The sequence below is a fragment of the Hippocampus comes genome, unplaced genomic scaffold, assembly GCF_001891065.2.
Source record: "Hippocampus comes isolate QL1 unplaced genomic scaffold, H_comes_QL1_v1.1 scaffold156, whole genome shotgun sequence".
NCBI lineage: Eukaryota > Metazoa > Chordata > Actinopteri > Syngnathiformes > Syngnathidae > Hippocampus > Hippocampus comes.
This window is the reverse complement of record NW_017805744.1, coordinates 6,388,213-6,405,592: the sequence shown is the minus strand read 5'-3', so window position 1 is coordinate 6,405,592 and position 17,380 is coordinate 6,388,213. Positions and strand designations below refer to the sequence as shown.

The 17,380-nt window shown below is 41.9% G+C and overlaps 1 protein-coding gene across 1 annotated transcript in view; it reads right to left on the bottom strand.

Moving 5' to 3' along the window:
• Positions 1–17,380, bottom strand: part of tenm1 (teneurin transmembrane protein 1) — a 192,126-nt gene that overhangs the window by 12,636 nt on the left and 162,110 nt on the right. The window contains exons 26-33 of the mRNA XM_019883899.1: positions 15,235–15,322; positions 13,073–13,269; positions 10,437–10,750; positions 7,487–7,659; positions 5,608–5,852; positions 4,304–4,597; positions 2,360–2,604; positions 1,283–1,438 (exon numbers count right to left, since the gene is read on the bottom strand). Of these exons, the coding sequence (XP_019739458.1) occupies positions 1,283–1,438; positions 2,360–2,604; positions 4,304–4,597; positions 5,608–5,852; positions 7,487–7,659; positions 10,437–10,750; positions 13,073–13,269; positions 15,235–15,322 (1,712 nt within the window). The remainder of the gene's footprint in view (positions 1–1,282; positions 1,439–2,359; positions 2,605–4,303; positions 4,598–5,607; positions 5,853–7,486; positions 7,660–10,436; positions 10,751–13,072; positions 13,270–15,234; positions 15,323–17,380) is intronic.

Here is a 17,380-nt window from a genome sequence, read left to right as displayed (position 1 = left end):
CACAAGAGTGTACAGGCAGGTCTGACGCAACTTCTTACTGATGGATCAGGGTTGACTCCGGTGTAAATCATTTAAAAAAAACAAACAAAAACAAAAAAAGGCGATTAGGTGGCAGTGTTTGTAAAATCACTCAGGATCATGTTTCAGCAGAGGGTTAGTCTGGCCAAACCCTCGAATCAAGCCCCAGACCTCTGCACTGTAAGGTGGACAAGCTAAACCGTGCTGCTGTAAATAATAATAATAATAATAATAATAATAACGATAATAATAATAATAATAATAATAAAAATAATAAATATTGTTGTCTACTAAAACATTGAGCATACAGGATATCCTTACACATGCTGTGTGAAACCAGCAAGTCTCTAACAAACAGCATGAAGACGTCAGTATCATGTTTGTCGCTGACGGGGATGCTGAAATTGTAATTACAAGCGTGTATGACGGCACTCCTGTTAGGTACAAACTGAGTTTGAATGTTAACAAGCAACTGCAGTATTTCAACAGACATAGCTTCGATGGGCTGCATTAATGGCCGAGTAGATAACAGCTTGATGTTGGGGTGAATCTTTTCACGGTTGTGCACGAACAAAAAAGTCCATTTTTGCCGATAATTTCCTCTGAATAAAATATCACAGTGGAAATGGCCCAGCATTATGCAAAAAGGTAGAAATTGTATAGCAAAGGAGAAGTGGCAAAACTGTTCTAAACAGGCTGCTGGTGAAGGTGCACAATGCACACAACAGCAAAGAAATGCCCCCAAAGAATCAACTTCATATCGTTTCAAATTAAATGAAGATGAACAACATAAGTGTTGAAAAAAAAAAAAAAGGCACAACATTCAAAGTTCAACTACAAACACCCCCACCTACTTTGTTTTCGGTAAGTGGTGTTAGGGGGTTGTTTCTTTTTTTTTGTTTGTTTGTTTCAAGTTATACCGTTGAACAGTGTGTGGTCTGCCGGAAAAAAAAAAGGCACAACATTCAAAGTTCAACTACATACACCCCCACCTACTTTGTTTTCGGTAAGTGGTGTATTAGGTGGTTGTTTCTTTATTTTTGTTTGTTTCAAGTTATACCGTTGAACAGTGTGTGGTCTGCCGGTGGTCTTTCTGGGTTGACTGCATTTGCACACATGCCTTATTCACACTTTTGCAATTGTTGCTTTTCCGCTCCAGAAGGTTTGAGCCCACAAACACGTCATATTGCAGATGGATTGAGTCATGCTTTAAAAATGATTGCACATAACAAATATTTTAAAGAGGGGCTGACTGTTGCTTTAAAATGCACGTGTACCTGTCTGCCTGTATCGTATAGAGCTTATGAAGCCGTTGTGGGTGAGATGGATGATTTTGACGCTGCCAGAGGCCTCATCGTAAGTGAAGGTCACCAAGGTGGAGTCATATGTCACCTCAGAGAGATGTGCTGCTGGTGTATACCTTGAAAAAGCAGAAAATAAAACATGAGTTGTTTGTAATGTAGCAAAATGTTGATATATCAGGGGTCCCCAACCACTAGCCCGTGAGCCAATATGGACCTGACCACGGCGGGCCACACAGTTGAAAGAATAAAACAAGTTCTAGTTTATTTATTATTTGAAGCTAAAACATATTTTACTTTGAAAAGTGACCGGATACTCCGTGTTTCATCCGTTCTCATTGAAGACACCTCGAGTAACCTGCTGAACTTTGCATTCTTTTGCGTCTCCACGCAGCACTTGTTTTTTTTTCATTTTTGTTGTATTATATTTTGTCTTAACACTAAAAACTGAAAAACACAGATCAATTCCACAAGTCCAACCAATTTAATTGTTTTTTTTTTCATTTTTGTTGTATTGTATTTGGTCTTAACACTAAAAACTGAAAAACACAGATTAATTACACAAGTCCAACCAATTTAATTCTAAATCACAATAAGAGCAAATCAGGGCTGTGGAAGTTATACTATGGCTTTTCGAAGCTTGAAAACGTGAGCATTTTGTGCAAGTTTCTCCGTCAAGCGAATGAGTATTCGGAAAAAGTGAAATGTCAGAACACTACTACAATCAGTCCTCTCGTTATCATTCAAATTAGATCAGTGGCGGCGGTCGCCGCCGCTGCCTCTGGTGTCGCTGCTGCCGCCGATGCCGATGATGATGATAAAGTGGTCCTTTAATCAATTCAATCACTATCATTTGCGGGGACATCTGACTTAGATGTCGATGCAAATTGCAGGTGATGTGAGAGCGTGTCGACTGTTTTGCGTATTAAACTTCTGGCGCATCAAAGCTCTTTGACCCATTTTGTGTCTGGCAAATGGCACCGAACACACCCCCGTGTCACCGGTGTCATGTTTTCTCATATCTAAGATTGCTTCAGTACCTGTAGATGACACTGCGTCCCGTCCCCAAGTACTGAGTCCTGAGCAGCCTCCCATCCAGGGTGTAGTCCTGCAGGAAGGACGCCAGGCTGTCAGGAGGAGTGTACATATTCCTGTAGTAACCAATGGACAGCAGCGAGCGCAGGTTGTGTTTGGCCATGCTGGGCATCGTGACCGCTATCAGTCGGTCCGTCTGATCGTATTCAAAGACGTATCTCCGTTGGCTGTGTAGAAGTAGCATGACCGCCTGCAAGAACACAAGAATTGTACAGCATAATGAGAGTCACTCTTCAATTGAACTAGGATGCTTCTTCATTATCTTTTGGTTATATTAGCAACGCTGATTGGGATTACGGTTGGACAGAGTACATCGGGTACAAAAGTTCACTCCTGTTCAAATGCCTTTTTTTATTTTCTTTAAAAAAATGAGACCAAGATGAATCATCTCATCTTTTTTTTCAATTTTGGAGGAACGGCCAGTTCTTGGTAAAGTGACGAGTGTGCCATATTTTCTCCACTTGATGATGACCATCTCCACTGTGTTCCTTCGAAATGATTTTGTACCTTCCTTCTGATTATTACGTTTGAACAACGATGTCCACCTGATGCTGTGGAAGCTCTATGTCAGGGGTCTCAAACTCCGGCCCTCGTGGTCCGCCCACCTGCGTTTTCCATCCCTGCCTGCTTCAACACACCTGATTCAAATGCTCAGGATCATTATCAGGCTCCTGCAGAGCTTGTTGATGAGCTCATTGAGTTTGAAACCCCTGCTCTATGAGGACCCGGGTTTGTGCTGTGAGATGTGACTTCAAAATGTCAAGAAAAGCCCACTGAAAGAAACAAAACTTTATTCAAGGTTCATCAGAGGCACTTTAACTGGTGGAAGGGTTGTGATGATTCCAATTTTAATATGAGTTTGAATGTGATTCGTTAATTCTAAACACAGGCACATCTGGAGTTTTAAGGGGGTGTGCACACTTACGTAACCACAGTTGTTTAATTTTACTTCTCCTCACAGAAACATTTATTTATTTTTTCGGTAGAGTTATCTCGATTGTAAGTCACAATAATGGAGGGGGAAAAAAGTGTTGAAATTATTTATCTTTGTCAGTTTTTTTTACCGTACATCTCAACAACCTGGCATTTGAACAAGGCTATGTAGACTTTTTATATCTGCAGCATTTGTACTTAAGAGGCTTCCTTTACTGGCTTATTCCCACAGTAAAGCAAAAAAAAAACAAAAAACAAACAAAAAAAAAAAAACAATTAAAAATTTGTGCAACTTTTTCCTGTTTTTGAAAATGGTAGAAGAAATTTAACGGAGACAAAAGTTGGTGTACACTGATGGGTAACTCGTGTGTGTGTGTGTGTGTGTGTGTGTGTGTGTGTATTCTGTAAAATGTATCTAAATATAATGCTCTGCTTTGGTTAAAAAAATAATATTGCAACTCTACCTTATCAATTTAAAAAGGTTCTGTAATTTATATCAATTATAATCTAATAGTATAATTAAAGTGTAATATTAAAGTCAAAAACTGACACTGATTATAGTTCAGGATGAATGCATTTTCATCCAAATGGATTTTAAGGACAGAAATTAAACCGTAATTTGTCACACTTGTAAAGGAACATGCTGGTATTCACAGGGTACTCCTTGCCAATTAATTTCGTCTCTTGCACCACACACATTTCAAAGGCTATTAGGCACATAGACAACCTGCTTTCACTGGATACACTTCTTTTACATCCAAAAAAACCTAAAGTTCACTGAGGTATTTTGAAACATAACCCCGAAAAGTTCTTTTGCACCTTGTTTTGTGATGGACGAATGAGTTAAATTCAAACTGTAAAAGCACATTTGAAAGTCTTATCATCAAAGTTTGTTTTCAAGTCATATTCTGAGAATATTCGAGTGTGCTGATGAAAACACGCGGCCGGGGTCTTACTCTGTCTATGTATGTGTAGCTCCATATCTTCCCATTGACCCAGGCTCTGGATACCACCTTGTCATTCTCGTATTTGAGACGTTCAAACCATTCCCCACGATGGATGGCTGACAAGAGTCCACCTCCAGAGTAGCTGACATTTACTTCAGTGTATTTGCTGCTCGGAGACCACACCACAGGGCGGCCAAGAATATCATATTGGATATGGAGGGTGAACTTTCTGTGGTCATCATAGATCTTGCCCACTCGTGTGCTCTGATCAAAGTCTATGGACAGCAAGTTCCTGTTATGTGCCTGAGAAAAGAAGTTGCAAAAGAGGAAAAGCTTGAGGCCACACGACCAAAGTGAACAGAATCAAATCGAATAACCAGGCAACATTTTTACTCGAGTGCTGTATAATCAAAAATCAAAGGTCGCGAGCCGCTGGGATATACAGTATAATTCCGCACGATAACTTTCATGACTCTCGATTAATCAGTAAAGTGACATTTACAGTAAATCGTGTGCAAATGAAAAATCCCAATCAATTATTACGCCTGAAGTTTCATTTTCCTCCGTAACGACTATTATGACTTTCTTCTCATGGGTCGACTGTGACGCCGAAGATGAGAGGTGTCAGCGTGGTGAACATAACGGTTTGTGACAGTTTGTGACTCATCTGTAGTAGTTATGTGATGGCAGTGATGACTCAGAACAGAAACATTTGATTGCTGAAAATATTTACTTGAAAGTCTCACTCATTTATAATAGTGTGTGTCTATGTTTTGTCCAGTTCGTCAATATTTTACATATATTCATTTCTGCTGATGTGTTTTCTGCATGTGGCACACAAATGGAGCCGCAGACCAATTGAGATGTCTAATTCATTCATGGTGATAACGTAGCGACTTCACAATTGAAAACGTAATGCTTTCATAGCGATGGGTCGTGTGTGTTTCGCACAATTTTTTTTTTTTTAGACTCGGATCTCAACAAGTAGCCACCCTGTAGCATCGCTAGTTGTCATGGCAGACCTGGCATCGGCCCAACAGAGAGGGGGTGTAATTATTGATCCTTTGGATATTTTTACTGAAGGTTGTCACAAACATAGTGTACAATTAAGACACTTGGAAACTGTATTGAAGTATGGAAAAAAAAACCCAACACATAATAGAGTATGCGTCCTTTCAAATTTACTATAATTGTGCTATCGGGTGCCCTTAAATGGTGGGAGCACAAAATGGCCATGTCGTTGTCTTTGTATGTATGTTTTATGTTGCTGAAACCCAGAAACATTTTGCTTTTGCGGTAACTTTGCATTTTACCCTCAGCCTGCGTTCATAAGTGGTGTAGTTTGTCTTGCTTTGCTCCTTCCTTTGCCTCCATTCAATTAGACTGGGGGCGTGGTCACCGGGCAGGCTGATGTTACAGCGGCTGGCGGTTGGGCTGACTCCACCCCCAACACCTCCCGGCAGAAAGGGCTCTGTGCTCAGGGACAGCTCCATCCCGCTGGCCAGCGACACAAAGAACGAGCCGTCGGCGTTGACTTTGTAAGAACTCTGTGCATGGTCTGGGTGTCGATTTATGGACATGACACACACACACGCACACACACACACACACACGCACACACACACACACACACGCACACACACACACACACACGCACACACACACACACACACGTAGACACAGACAAACAGGAAGCCACACACAGAAACCCCAACCACACATGCACGCAATGGAAATGTGCATTAAGGTGAAGAAAAACAGAAAATAAATCAGTCTGTTTTTCAATAAACAACCTTAATTTACCAAAAAAAGCCACAGTCAGTCTTTCAAGAAAATAAAGCAAAAGATTAAAAGAGGTACAAACCCAAAAGCATGTTCAATCTGTGATTGATGGCTTTGACAGTTTTTCACACTTTTGCGCTTTCTCACAAAGCAGTCAATCAATCCATGTAGCCTACTTAGAGCTGATGTACAGTGTGCACGGACTAATCAAGCTGGTCCTCACGTTTGTGCCAATTACAAAACACAATGATCCGAAAAATTATATAGGCCTAATAATAAACCTCTATTGGAGCAAGTAAACTGGGTCGTAACTTCTATCCTCTCCTCTACTATTAAACCTTTTGTATGTGTTGGTGCCTCAGCTGCAGTAGACACTGTTGCTCATGGGCTGATGGGTAGAAGAAAAGGATGGGGGTGCGGGGGGGGGGGCACTCGAGCTGTTCCCAAGCAGAGCTCTCATTGTGCGAATGCCTTCATGCATGCACAATATAAAAGCAGACCAGCGCACCCATTATATCATTATGAGTGCTGGGCAGCAATTCAGGCGATGAAATGAGAAGAAAGTCAGACGAACTATCGGGTGAATTTAAAGGGAAGGAGGGGAGCTGCTTCCGTTGGCCGTGTGTCAGCGGCGTTTTCTCTTCTATCTGAACTAGTCGAGCAAAGTGCCTTCCATCCATTCTCTACCGCTTATCCAGGGTCGGGTCGCGGTGCGTCAGCTTTAGCAGGAAAGCCCCCAGCTCTTCCCGGGGCCTCCTGCCGGTGGGACATGCTTGGAACATCTCACCAGGGTGGTGTCCAGAAGGCTTCCTAATCAGATGCCCAAGCCACCTCACCTGGTTCCTCTCGAATTGGACGAGAATCGGCTCGACTCTCAGCCCCTCCCGGATAACCGAGCTTCTCACTTTGAGCAACGTAACCAAAAGAAAGAAAACTCCACCCATGCACACAGTTAGACTGTGCTTTGCGTAAGACTTGCGCTAGGCGCAAAAATAGGGCCCTAAGAGCATTTTTATTGTTGTCAAATGTCAAAACGCTAACAGACAAAAAAAACCCAAAAGAGGTCATATCATCTAACCCTGAAAAAAAAATACAGCCGCTTTCTTGCCATTTGCCAGCCATAAATGTTTAAACATCATTTATAACTTCACGGCCTCCCTTTCTTACAGAGCTGTGAATGTTCGGTCGAGCCCCCGATGACTCATAAATGCCTTTGCAGCATATTGCTGGAGAAGAAGATGGAGGCAGATGCATGAGGCTGATTTTATGCTCTTTCAGGTGTCAGCCACCCACAGTAAATGGGAACATTACATCTTTAACCCCAATACTTGGTTTCATGTCATCGATTTGCTTTTCGTACATTTCAGCCATTTTCCCGCCCTTGGGCACAAAACGCAATGGGTGTTATACCTCGTTTGAATGTGTAGATAGTGTCACTGGCAGACAGGTTCGTGCTGGTGACAAAGTTCTCCCGGTTGGATGCTTCAACCTCAACCCTCGACCAGCGCTCCAGGTTGCCTTGGAAACCACGCACATCACCCGTCGGGAGGGTGATGTTGGTCAAGCGGCCTTCGTTGTTGTACCTGTGAGAACAAACACAAAGGCGATGATGGACAAGTGCAACTACACAGATATGATTGTGCCATTTGGACGAACAAAATACACACACACACACACACACACACACACACACACACACACACACACACACACACACACACAGAGTATGTCCACACAATAACGCTTCACTTCCACACAAGTGGCAGCTTTGATTTATACAGGCAATTATCCAGCTGTGAGATGGTAAATAATTCAGACTGATGCGTGTGCGTGTGCGTGTGCGTGTGTGTGTGTACTTTATCTTTTAAACTGAACATATGCACAAGCAAAGCATTGTATAAAGAAATCTTCCAGATAAACTCACCAGTCTCATAATGTAATAAAGTACAGATGGATATTGCATTACAAATGTTAATGTACCAGCATTTTACTTTGTTATTTATATGTCAGGCAGCATTCACTTTTACTGCACTACATACATTTCCAAAATAAAATGCAAGCTCTTGCTCTGAAACATGCCCCCTGACCGTATTCGGTAATCGTTACTACAAATTCAAATCTGAAGAAATTGTGCGTTGACCAATTGAGCACAAATCAGAAGAATAGTTTTATGTGTAATTTATTTTCCTAGGCAGGGCCTTTTCATACTGTAAAGTGCAGCCAGCTGATGAGCAGGCTCGCTAAATAAATAGATGGATGCATTTGATATACTGTAACTCCTTTTTCTCTTGTCAACTCGCACCATGACACTCAGTAACGTCTTGTTTCTTTGATTGGGTTCATGAATGAACAAATAGGTGCTGTGCAGCCAGGCTTGAGAAATTGCAGCTTGAATAAACAACGAGCGCAATCCAGCACTTGTGCGGACGTGGCTTTCTGCCTCTTTCATTCCACCACACGAACCCAAAACCTTACACTGATGCGGTCCGGACACCAGGAGGCAGAAGTAATGAAAATGAGATGCAGAGCATCACAAGTTCTTATTTACGTGACCGGGCTTGTGCAATTTTCATATTCTCCGATCCAGACTTCTGACACACCCACTGCATGTAATATGATGAACCGAGACTCCTGAATATCATTTCAATCGGTGAAAAAAAAAACAAAAAACTGAAGCACACTTTAAAATTTAAACTACCTTACACTAGTGGATATGTACTGTAGTCGGCCAGTCGGGACGAGCAGAATACTCGATCTTGCGATTTATCTTACACGTCGGAAAGCGTTTTTTAAAAATTCTGCATGAAAAGCATGTCGTTGTAATTAGTGAGTGCCCTGCATTTGTTTTCTTCAACAAAGCTGGCCCATGTAAAACTCCAATGACTTGTCTTTTAATGTTGGAACATGTTTGAAGTGAAATCGTTCCTCACAGTTGCAGGTGGCACTGGAAACAAACAGCGAAAAGTAGTCTGCTAACGCCGATACGCTCCACATATAAATACTGCAACTAAAATGCTGTAATCTCCAATTCACAGCACCTCTTTGTTCAAGTCAATACAATGATTTTTTTCATTCAGTCTCTGTGAGGCCACACACAGTAGTTGGTCTACTGTTGATTATTGAAATCAGAAGCAGCAGTCAGGGTCTGATTGTGAACTGAGCCTCCTTGGCAATACAAAGAAAATACAATAACAAAGAAAATACAAATCAATCTGCAACTAAAATGCTGTAATCTCCAATTCACAGCACCTCTTTGTTCAAGTCAATACAATGATTTTTTTCATTCAGTCTCTGTGAGGCCACACACAGTAGTTGGTCTACTGTTGATTATTGAAATCAGAAGCAGCAGTCAGGGTCTGATTGTGAACTGAGCCTCCTTGGCAATACGGTGGTTGAAAACAAAGAAAATACAAATCAATGTGACGGTGGCACTTTAAATCCATTTGATAGCTTCCTGGAAGTCATTTTTTTCTTTCTTTTACAATATTATGGATGTGTAGTATGGGTGGTAAACATTTCAACTGCATCCAAAGTTCAGCTTTAATATGATGGTGGTGCACCTTCCCGAGGTGTTTGACTTACTACAGTCTCTGACATCTATTAAGAGGAAAAATGCTGAAGTTGGCGTGAATATTGTGCGCAAGGCCAAATTTGATAAAAAAAAAATGCTCAAATTTTAGGGTTGCTCCGGGTATCTGCTATGTAAATGACAAACTTAGGACCTTCAACCACTGAAGACTTATTTTGGGGGAAAACTTAGATTATGTTAAATATCCAAAGATTAAGTACAGCAAAATTCAGCTGCTTCAAGACACAAGTAATATTCTACTGTGTGACTTTGACATCTAGAAAAAGTTTTTTTTTGGTTAAAATACTTGTGTTGGTATTGTTACTCAAGTATCGCTTTCGGTTAGTTTTATACAAGAACGTCAATAATGTACAAACCCTAATTCCAATGAAGTTGGCAGCATGCAATGATTTGGGAATTTTTTTCAAACTATATTCAAATGAGTTTTCTACAAAGACAAGATATTTAATCTTCAATCTGATAAACTTGACGGTTTTTAGCCCCCAAAATATTCACTTTTCAATTTGAGGCCTGCAACACCAAAAACGCTGGGCCAGGGGCAACAAACGACTGGGAAAGTTGGGGAATGCTCCAAAATTTGGAAAATTGACACACGAACACATTAAATGGAAACAGGTGAGTGTCCTGATGAAAATCAAGTCGAAAAGTTTTTTCCTCAGGAGGGTTGGAAAAAAAAATCATTCCCAGCAGATGGTCCTGACATTCCATGCAATCTATCACTATGAGTCCAATCACGGTTACTGAATGACAACCACTGAGCGCAGAACTTACTCATACACAGTGGTCCAACTGTTCTCATCGCTCTTGGTTGCTAGGAGACCGGTGTTACCGTGGTAAATGATGTGGGCGACGTCGTGACCTTGTGCGGAAACCTTCCTCAGTGTTCCGCTGTTACTCAGAGACAAGCGGTACACCTGGCCACCAGGTAGCGCCAGCCAGAGCGGCACACCGTGAGCATCTCTCTTCACCTGCAGCCCATGAGCATCACGACCCGTCACTGCAGACAACAGGCCGTCTCTACCGTAAGAGAAATTGTACAGGTAGTGGCCGGTGATCAGGTGCTTAGTGTGCAGGTGGGAGCCATTCTGTTGTGGAAAAAAAAGAGGCATACACTTATATTACAATCACATTTCTATTTCTGATCGTGCATAAACTAGCTACATTGCATCAAAATTATGCCACTGAAAAGGACCATCGTGTTCATGTTTATGATAGTTGTTGCAGTGGCGTATAATGGCACTGAATCATAATAAGAATGAAAAATGCAAATAAATACTTTGATAATTTCTTTTTTTTTTCTTTTCTTTCTTTTTCTTTTTTTTCCCCCGCCAATTCTGCTGCTGTAGACTGCAAATTTCTCCAGTGTGGGACAAAATAGGTTAGCTTATCTTATCTTAATCTTTTTGGGTCACAAGAGAGGGAGAACACCTCTCTGTTAGCTTCACTTGATAGTGCTCATTAAAAAGAGAGCAATGTTACAGGAGGTTATGTATTGACGTCAGTGTGTTTGTTATTTCGTTTTGGTCACCATTCATTGACCACTTCTAACCCGCACGTCATCATAAGAACATGGCTGGAGGAATCTGGTGATAAAATTGTCCTCGGTGATGTGGAACAAAAAGAAAAACGGAAGGTTTTAAAACTTATCTCTGACCATGCTCCGTTTAATGAATGCTGCATGGTAACTGATTTTTTTTTTTTTGTTCTCTTACCACCGGATGGGACCGCATGTGGGAGAATGAGCCGAGGGCTTTCACTTTTTCTGCATATTTTTTTGATTATTATAAGAGCCAAGCAATGTGCAATCTTGACAGAGGTGTGAACTCCACCGAGTGCCTTTTCAGTTGGTCTTACATTTTTTTAAACAAAATAAAATGTTACTCCTGTCGATGAGCAACACTAGTAGCTTGGGCAGTGGCTTGATTGAAAATGGTTGATTTTATTTTCACAGAGAGCCGCTTTTCACAGAGAGCTCTGCGTGTACAGATGACACCACAGCAGCTCAATAAAAACCAACGCATTGAATAATTAAAATCCATTTTATTTTGGACAGCACATAAGTGTTAAACATTTTACTGTAACTAAATTACGGTTACGCTATCTTTATTGTATCTCTCGGTCAATACGAAAAGTACTGTCATCAATTAGACTGAACGGCTCGTTTATTTCATACATGTTATTTACCTTATAAATACACTACTCAGGAGGCTAAAGTCAGAGTCTTTAAAGACTTTTGAAAAACATTGTAGAACTAAATTAATATGTAGAATGTTTCCTGATCAAGAAGTTGTTGGTATTACTTTTGCCTGAGAATCAGCTGTGTGGGTCAGGGTTGCTAGGCAACAGAGCGGAGGCTCTCTGACACAGGTTTGACAGCAGGAATCGGCCTGGCAAATAAGAAATCAGCAATTGTACACTTCTGACTCGCTACATCATTGCATCATGAGCCGAGAATATCCTGTTCTCACACACACACACGCACGCACGCACACGCACACACACACACACACACACACACACACACACACACACACACACACACTTTTCGAAAGACTAAACTGCAAATGTAAAAAAGTGCATTCATAGAAAGTGTCAGGGAACGCACCATGCAAATTCTAACTGCTACTACTTGTGACTAAGACATTTTCTCAATCGCAGTTTGTCTGTTATCAAAGCAGGTAAAAAAAAAGAAAAAAGAAAAAAAAAAGAACGTGTTGCAAGCCACAGTGGTTTACCAAGAGAAACATTTTAGACTCGGTCAACCAGTATGTTAACTCGCAGCGGGTCTTAAACTGCTATGGTTATGGTTATGTTTGGTTAAAAGCCTGCAGCTTTTTGAAGATTTACATATCCATCCATCCATCCATCCATCCATTTTTTGAGCCTATCACAGCTGTCTTCGGGCAGTAGGCAGGGGAACGCTCTGAACCGGTTGGCAGCCAATCGCAGGGCACACAAAGATGAACAACCATCCGCGCTCACACTCACACCTAGGGACAATATAGAGTGTTCAATCAGCCTGCCATGCATGTTTTTGGAATGCGGGAGGAAACCAGAGTACCCGGAGAAAACCCACGCAGGCACAGGGAGAACATGCAAACTCCACTCAGGGAGGCCGGAGCTGGAATCGAACTGGGTACCTTTGCACTGTGAGGTCGACGCGCTAACCATTGCTAACCGGGCCACCTCAGATTATAATATATATATTTTTGATACAACTAAAAAAGCCGAGGGTCAAATTGACACCAAAGATCACTGATGTATACAACATGAACCATCCGGATAACAAGACAGTTAAGCGCCATAAAATAAGTTAGGCATTAACAAAAATAGAGTGTCAAAAAAAATAAAGCACGATAGCATGATTGCTTGACACGCTTTATTCCCCCAAATTAGAGACCATGTACCTGGCTGAAGAGATAGAGTTCCTGGTCGAGTGGAGAGCTGATCTCCACCAGTCCAGCCGGGCCAGGCTGGGGCTGGTTGGGGCTGACAGCTCGGATCCGAATGTTCCCTAGATCAGCGATGTACAGCGTGCCATTGGGACCAACGGCCAGAGAGGAGGGAGCTTTGAGTCGGGCGTCACGAGCGTAGCCGCCGTCACCTCATAAATGACACAAAATTTGGAGTTAGCACCACGTTGCCACATTAAGTTACAAACCACCCTCATAAGTACACATTCTTTTGACAAGTAAACGTGCATCCAAGTTTGCAAATAACATTTCATGGAGTGCCCAAAGCAGGACTTGAACTCCACTAGCTCCTCAATGGACTGGATCAGATCAGCATGATACTGACTCAATAGATTCACATGTTGTGGTAGCACAGCAGGATAAGCGGTTGGTGAAGCCCTTTAAATGTAGCCAGCAGGAAGCACAGAGCCTCTGGCGGGCCAGCGCAGCCACTGGGATGGCGGTTTACCTTTGAACAGCAGACAGTACCTATCCAGCTTTCTTGTGAGTATTTTATGGATGCATGCTGGCGCTCAAAGACAGAGACTTGTGTGAGTGTGAGTGGTGAGGACATGGAAAACGAAAAGCCTCTGAAGAGTGTAATCATCAGTTAACAGCAAGACATGATTGAAAATATGCAAAGCAAAGCTCAAGAAAAAAGGGACTGTTACAGCTCATTGGTTTGTGGCATGAGGGAGACTTCCCTTTGCCTTGAAAAGGGAGGGGGATGAAAAATGACAGCTTTTTGTGAGCTGAATTAAATGATAAAATCACATCCTCTGACACTTACAATGGAAAGCAAGGCCTAAGTGACAAAAAAACATCTGCTTATTTGTTTGGTCCTTTTCTCAACCTTTTATTAGATATCCGCTGCCCTGCAATGATGTGCCACCCAGTTTAAAACCTTCATCTGTTACAGCGGAAGAGCTTTTCGTTCGCCAGCCATAAAATGATTGGATTCGAAAGGCTTTTGTTGTGCAGGTTTCCAATGGTATTCAGGTGAAGGTCTTTGCAAAGGACAGACGAGCGCATGAATACAAATACAACTTTTGCACAAACATACAGTATGAACACTTGTATAGCCAAGACAGGTTCAATTTTAACGCACCTTTAAATCTCCCTTTTTGATCACGTTCATACTTAAGGTCATTGTCGCTGGTCAAAGTTCAACTTCCATGTGAATTAATTAAGAACGGCTGAGCAAAGACCAACTACATGCACAATGGAAAAAGGACAAAATGTCTTCAAGTGAAATACATTAATTCCTTCATGCTTCACCTTTTGCGGCTTCGGTGCTTTGTTGATTTTTCCAAACTACTGAATTCATAAAAAAATGTAATCAAAAAATAAAAATGAAAAAAAAATACAGCCATTATCGGCAGCCCTATTGCAGAAAGGCATGTTGTTTGATGTTGATGCGCGAGAGAGAAGGTTTCCCTACATGCCGAACAAAGAGATTAGGTGACTCAGAGGCTTTGTACGTGATGTACATGCCACGGGCACTCATACAAGGCGCGTGAGTCGTTCCCGGCGCGACATTGACTGATGAGAGCACGAGCGGATTAATGCCGTGAGCTGATTGGCTGGCTGCGCATCATCGCAGCCTCTCCCAGCACATTCCGTTGTTGTGGCTCTTGAGGCTCCTATCTATGTCTGTATCTTAGTGATGCATTTGCATTTTGTTTCGGCAATAACTCGCTGTGCTCCAAACACTTGCCGCCGCCGTTCCATGTGTGTGGTAGCATGTAAGCCCGCTCGTTCCGGTCCCCATTAACTGCGAAAAACGAGGGATGCATATAACTTGAACATTGAGCAGAAAGATGTAATCACACCACTTGGTGACTTCAGTTTCAACTTGTCATCAAGCTTTTAGGATGTAATGTACTTTTAAACCAGGCCAAGAGCTCATTTCGAATCCAGATACCATACATGCTTGTTCTTAAGACTGGAATCCTATTATGCATGATCTAATATGGTGACAATATGATGGCGGCATTCACATTACATAAGGATGTGGCTCTGTTGTGTGTGTGTGTGTGTGTGTGTGTGTGTGTGTGTGTGTGTGTGTGTGTGTGTGTGTGTGTGTGTGTGCGCGCACAAAGTGCCAGATAACCTACCGGAGAAGCAGTCACAGTTGGGGTCTATCTTGCAGTCACAGTCCGTAGGAGCGCCACAGATAACTGAAATCTCCCCGTTGGTTGACACCTGCGTAGTGTTCAATAATCCATGTCACACAAGGCAACAAAACAGACCAATACTGACGCTAACGTGTATAACCGTGTTCGATAAGGCTGCATATTTCAAACAACTCGGCTCTAAGTATGAATGTAAATGACACAATTATTAAACGATCCATGTGCTCATCAATCCTCATCCTCAACAACAGTAAAAACTCAACTCAACTCAACTCAACTGTATTTATAGAGCACTTTCAAACAGCCTGCATACAAAGTGCTGTACATGGAGCAATTTAACATATACAACAAACAGTAAAGCAAATCGGTAATAAAAACAGTAGAAAGCACCGAACAGCAAAACCAAGAACAAAAACATAACTATAAGCAGTATGTTTATGCATGCTTAGCAGAAAACCATGATGATATATTTTTACGAAACATTGAATTCATGATATCAAATGGTAAACGCACGAAAAAAAAGTCTATCATGATACCTTTAGATTGCTTTTTTTTTTTTTTTTTTGGGATACAATTTAATTGTTGAGCTGATTCTATTCAAAACAGTATATGCATCATTTGAAACGGCTGCAAGCAGGTCTGTTTTTATCGAATACACGGATGAAAATTAAAAAGGACTATTTGTTGCCACGCACATTCGGTGCTCGATTTAGGCCTTGAACTTACAAGAGTTTCATCAGGTGTTTGTTTCAAAGAGACAGAGCTGATTTCAAATGTCTTGGGACTTGACTATGATCAAGGCTTCAAAACTATGCCCTCCACATGGAACAGGAGCTCTCAATTTATGCTTGTCACGATTTGCTCGCTGTCTGTTCTGTGAGTGCGCTGAGAAGAAACATCCTGTGATCGTACAGACTAGTGCATCTGTGCGGGAGGCAAATTGAGTGCTTTGGATGAGCCCACAAACGGATTCGAGCAGCAAGGAAGGGTATTAGTGGTTGCATGTGGCATACAATTCCTGCTAGCACACTCTATGCGCCCTGCGATTGTCTGGTGACCAGTTCAGGGTTTACCCTGCCTCTCACCAAATGTTAGCTGCGATTGGTTGCATCTCATTTGTGACTCAAATGAAGACAAGCACTATAGAAAATGGATGGATAGACTTTTGTTGCCACGGAACTGTACAGAGGGGTTTCTCATAGTTTTTTTCAAATCCTCTGTTGGTAAGAAAGATACAATTGCGCATTGTCCTTATATTGGCTCTAATCAGACTGCCCTGATGAATTGGGCAATAAGTGTACACCTTATTAAATTTGGAATGCATTTTTACTCAGGAGGAACCATTTCCCGCACATGTCAACTGCTGCACCATGGCGAAAATTGGTATGTTTATGAGACAATGAGTGTAGGTTACATACATTTAAATTGGCTTGTTTTGTTAAAAATCGATCGCTGAAATGCGTCTTACAGAAAGAAGCACCCTCGTGAGCCATGGATGTTCAGTCTTCATTGCATATGAATATCCGTTGAATGTGTGGGGTTGGCCAGCTCATTATTTTATTTATTGCCTCGTTCACGGCTTAGGACCTTGAAGAAGGCGTTTGCGAAGATGATGTAGGGCGGACGTTTGCTTTCATGACGTATTAAAGGGCTTCTTGCGCTGTGGTTGCTCGGCATGAAGTGCGTGGCTGCCTCTGGCTCCGTGTTTATATTCCGTGTATATACCATTTTAATCAAGTCAGATGGGACCGTCTCCAGCACACTCGCGACCCCAGTTAGAATAAGTTGTGGAGAAAATGGATGGATTTTCTGAGATGTGGAAAGAGCTGCAAAACAAGATCTGCATGAGAGAGTCAATGTTGCCTGGTATTTGTTGGCTCAAAAAAATCCCCCGAAGGTCCACCCATCCATCCATTTTCCGATCCGCTTTATCCTCACAAGGGTCGCGGGGGGTGCTGGAGCCTATCCCAGCCGTCTTTGGGCAGTAGGTGGTACACTCTGAACTGGTTGCCAGCCAATCGCAGGGCAAAAACCCGAAAGTAAATTGACAAAATGAGTGAAAGGCAACGGAATCAACACTATTTATTGTGTGACCGATGAGGAAAATGTTTTCTTCCCCAAAGATACT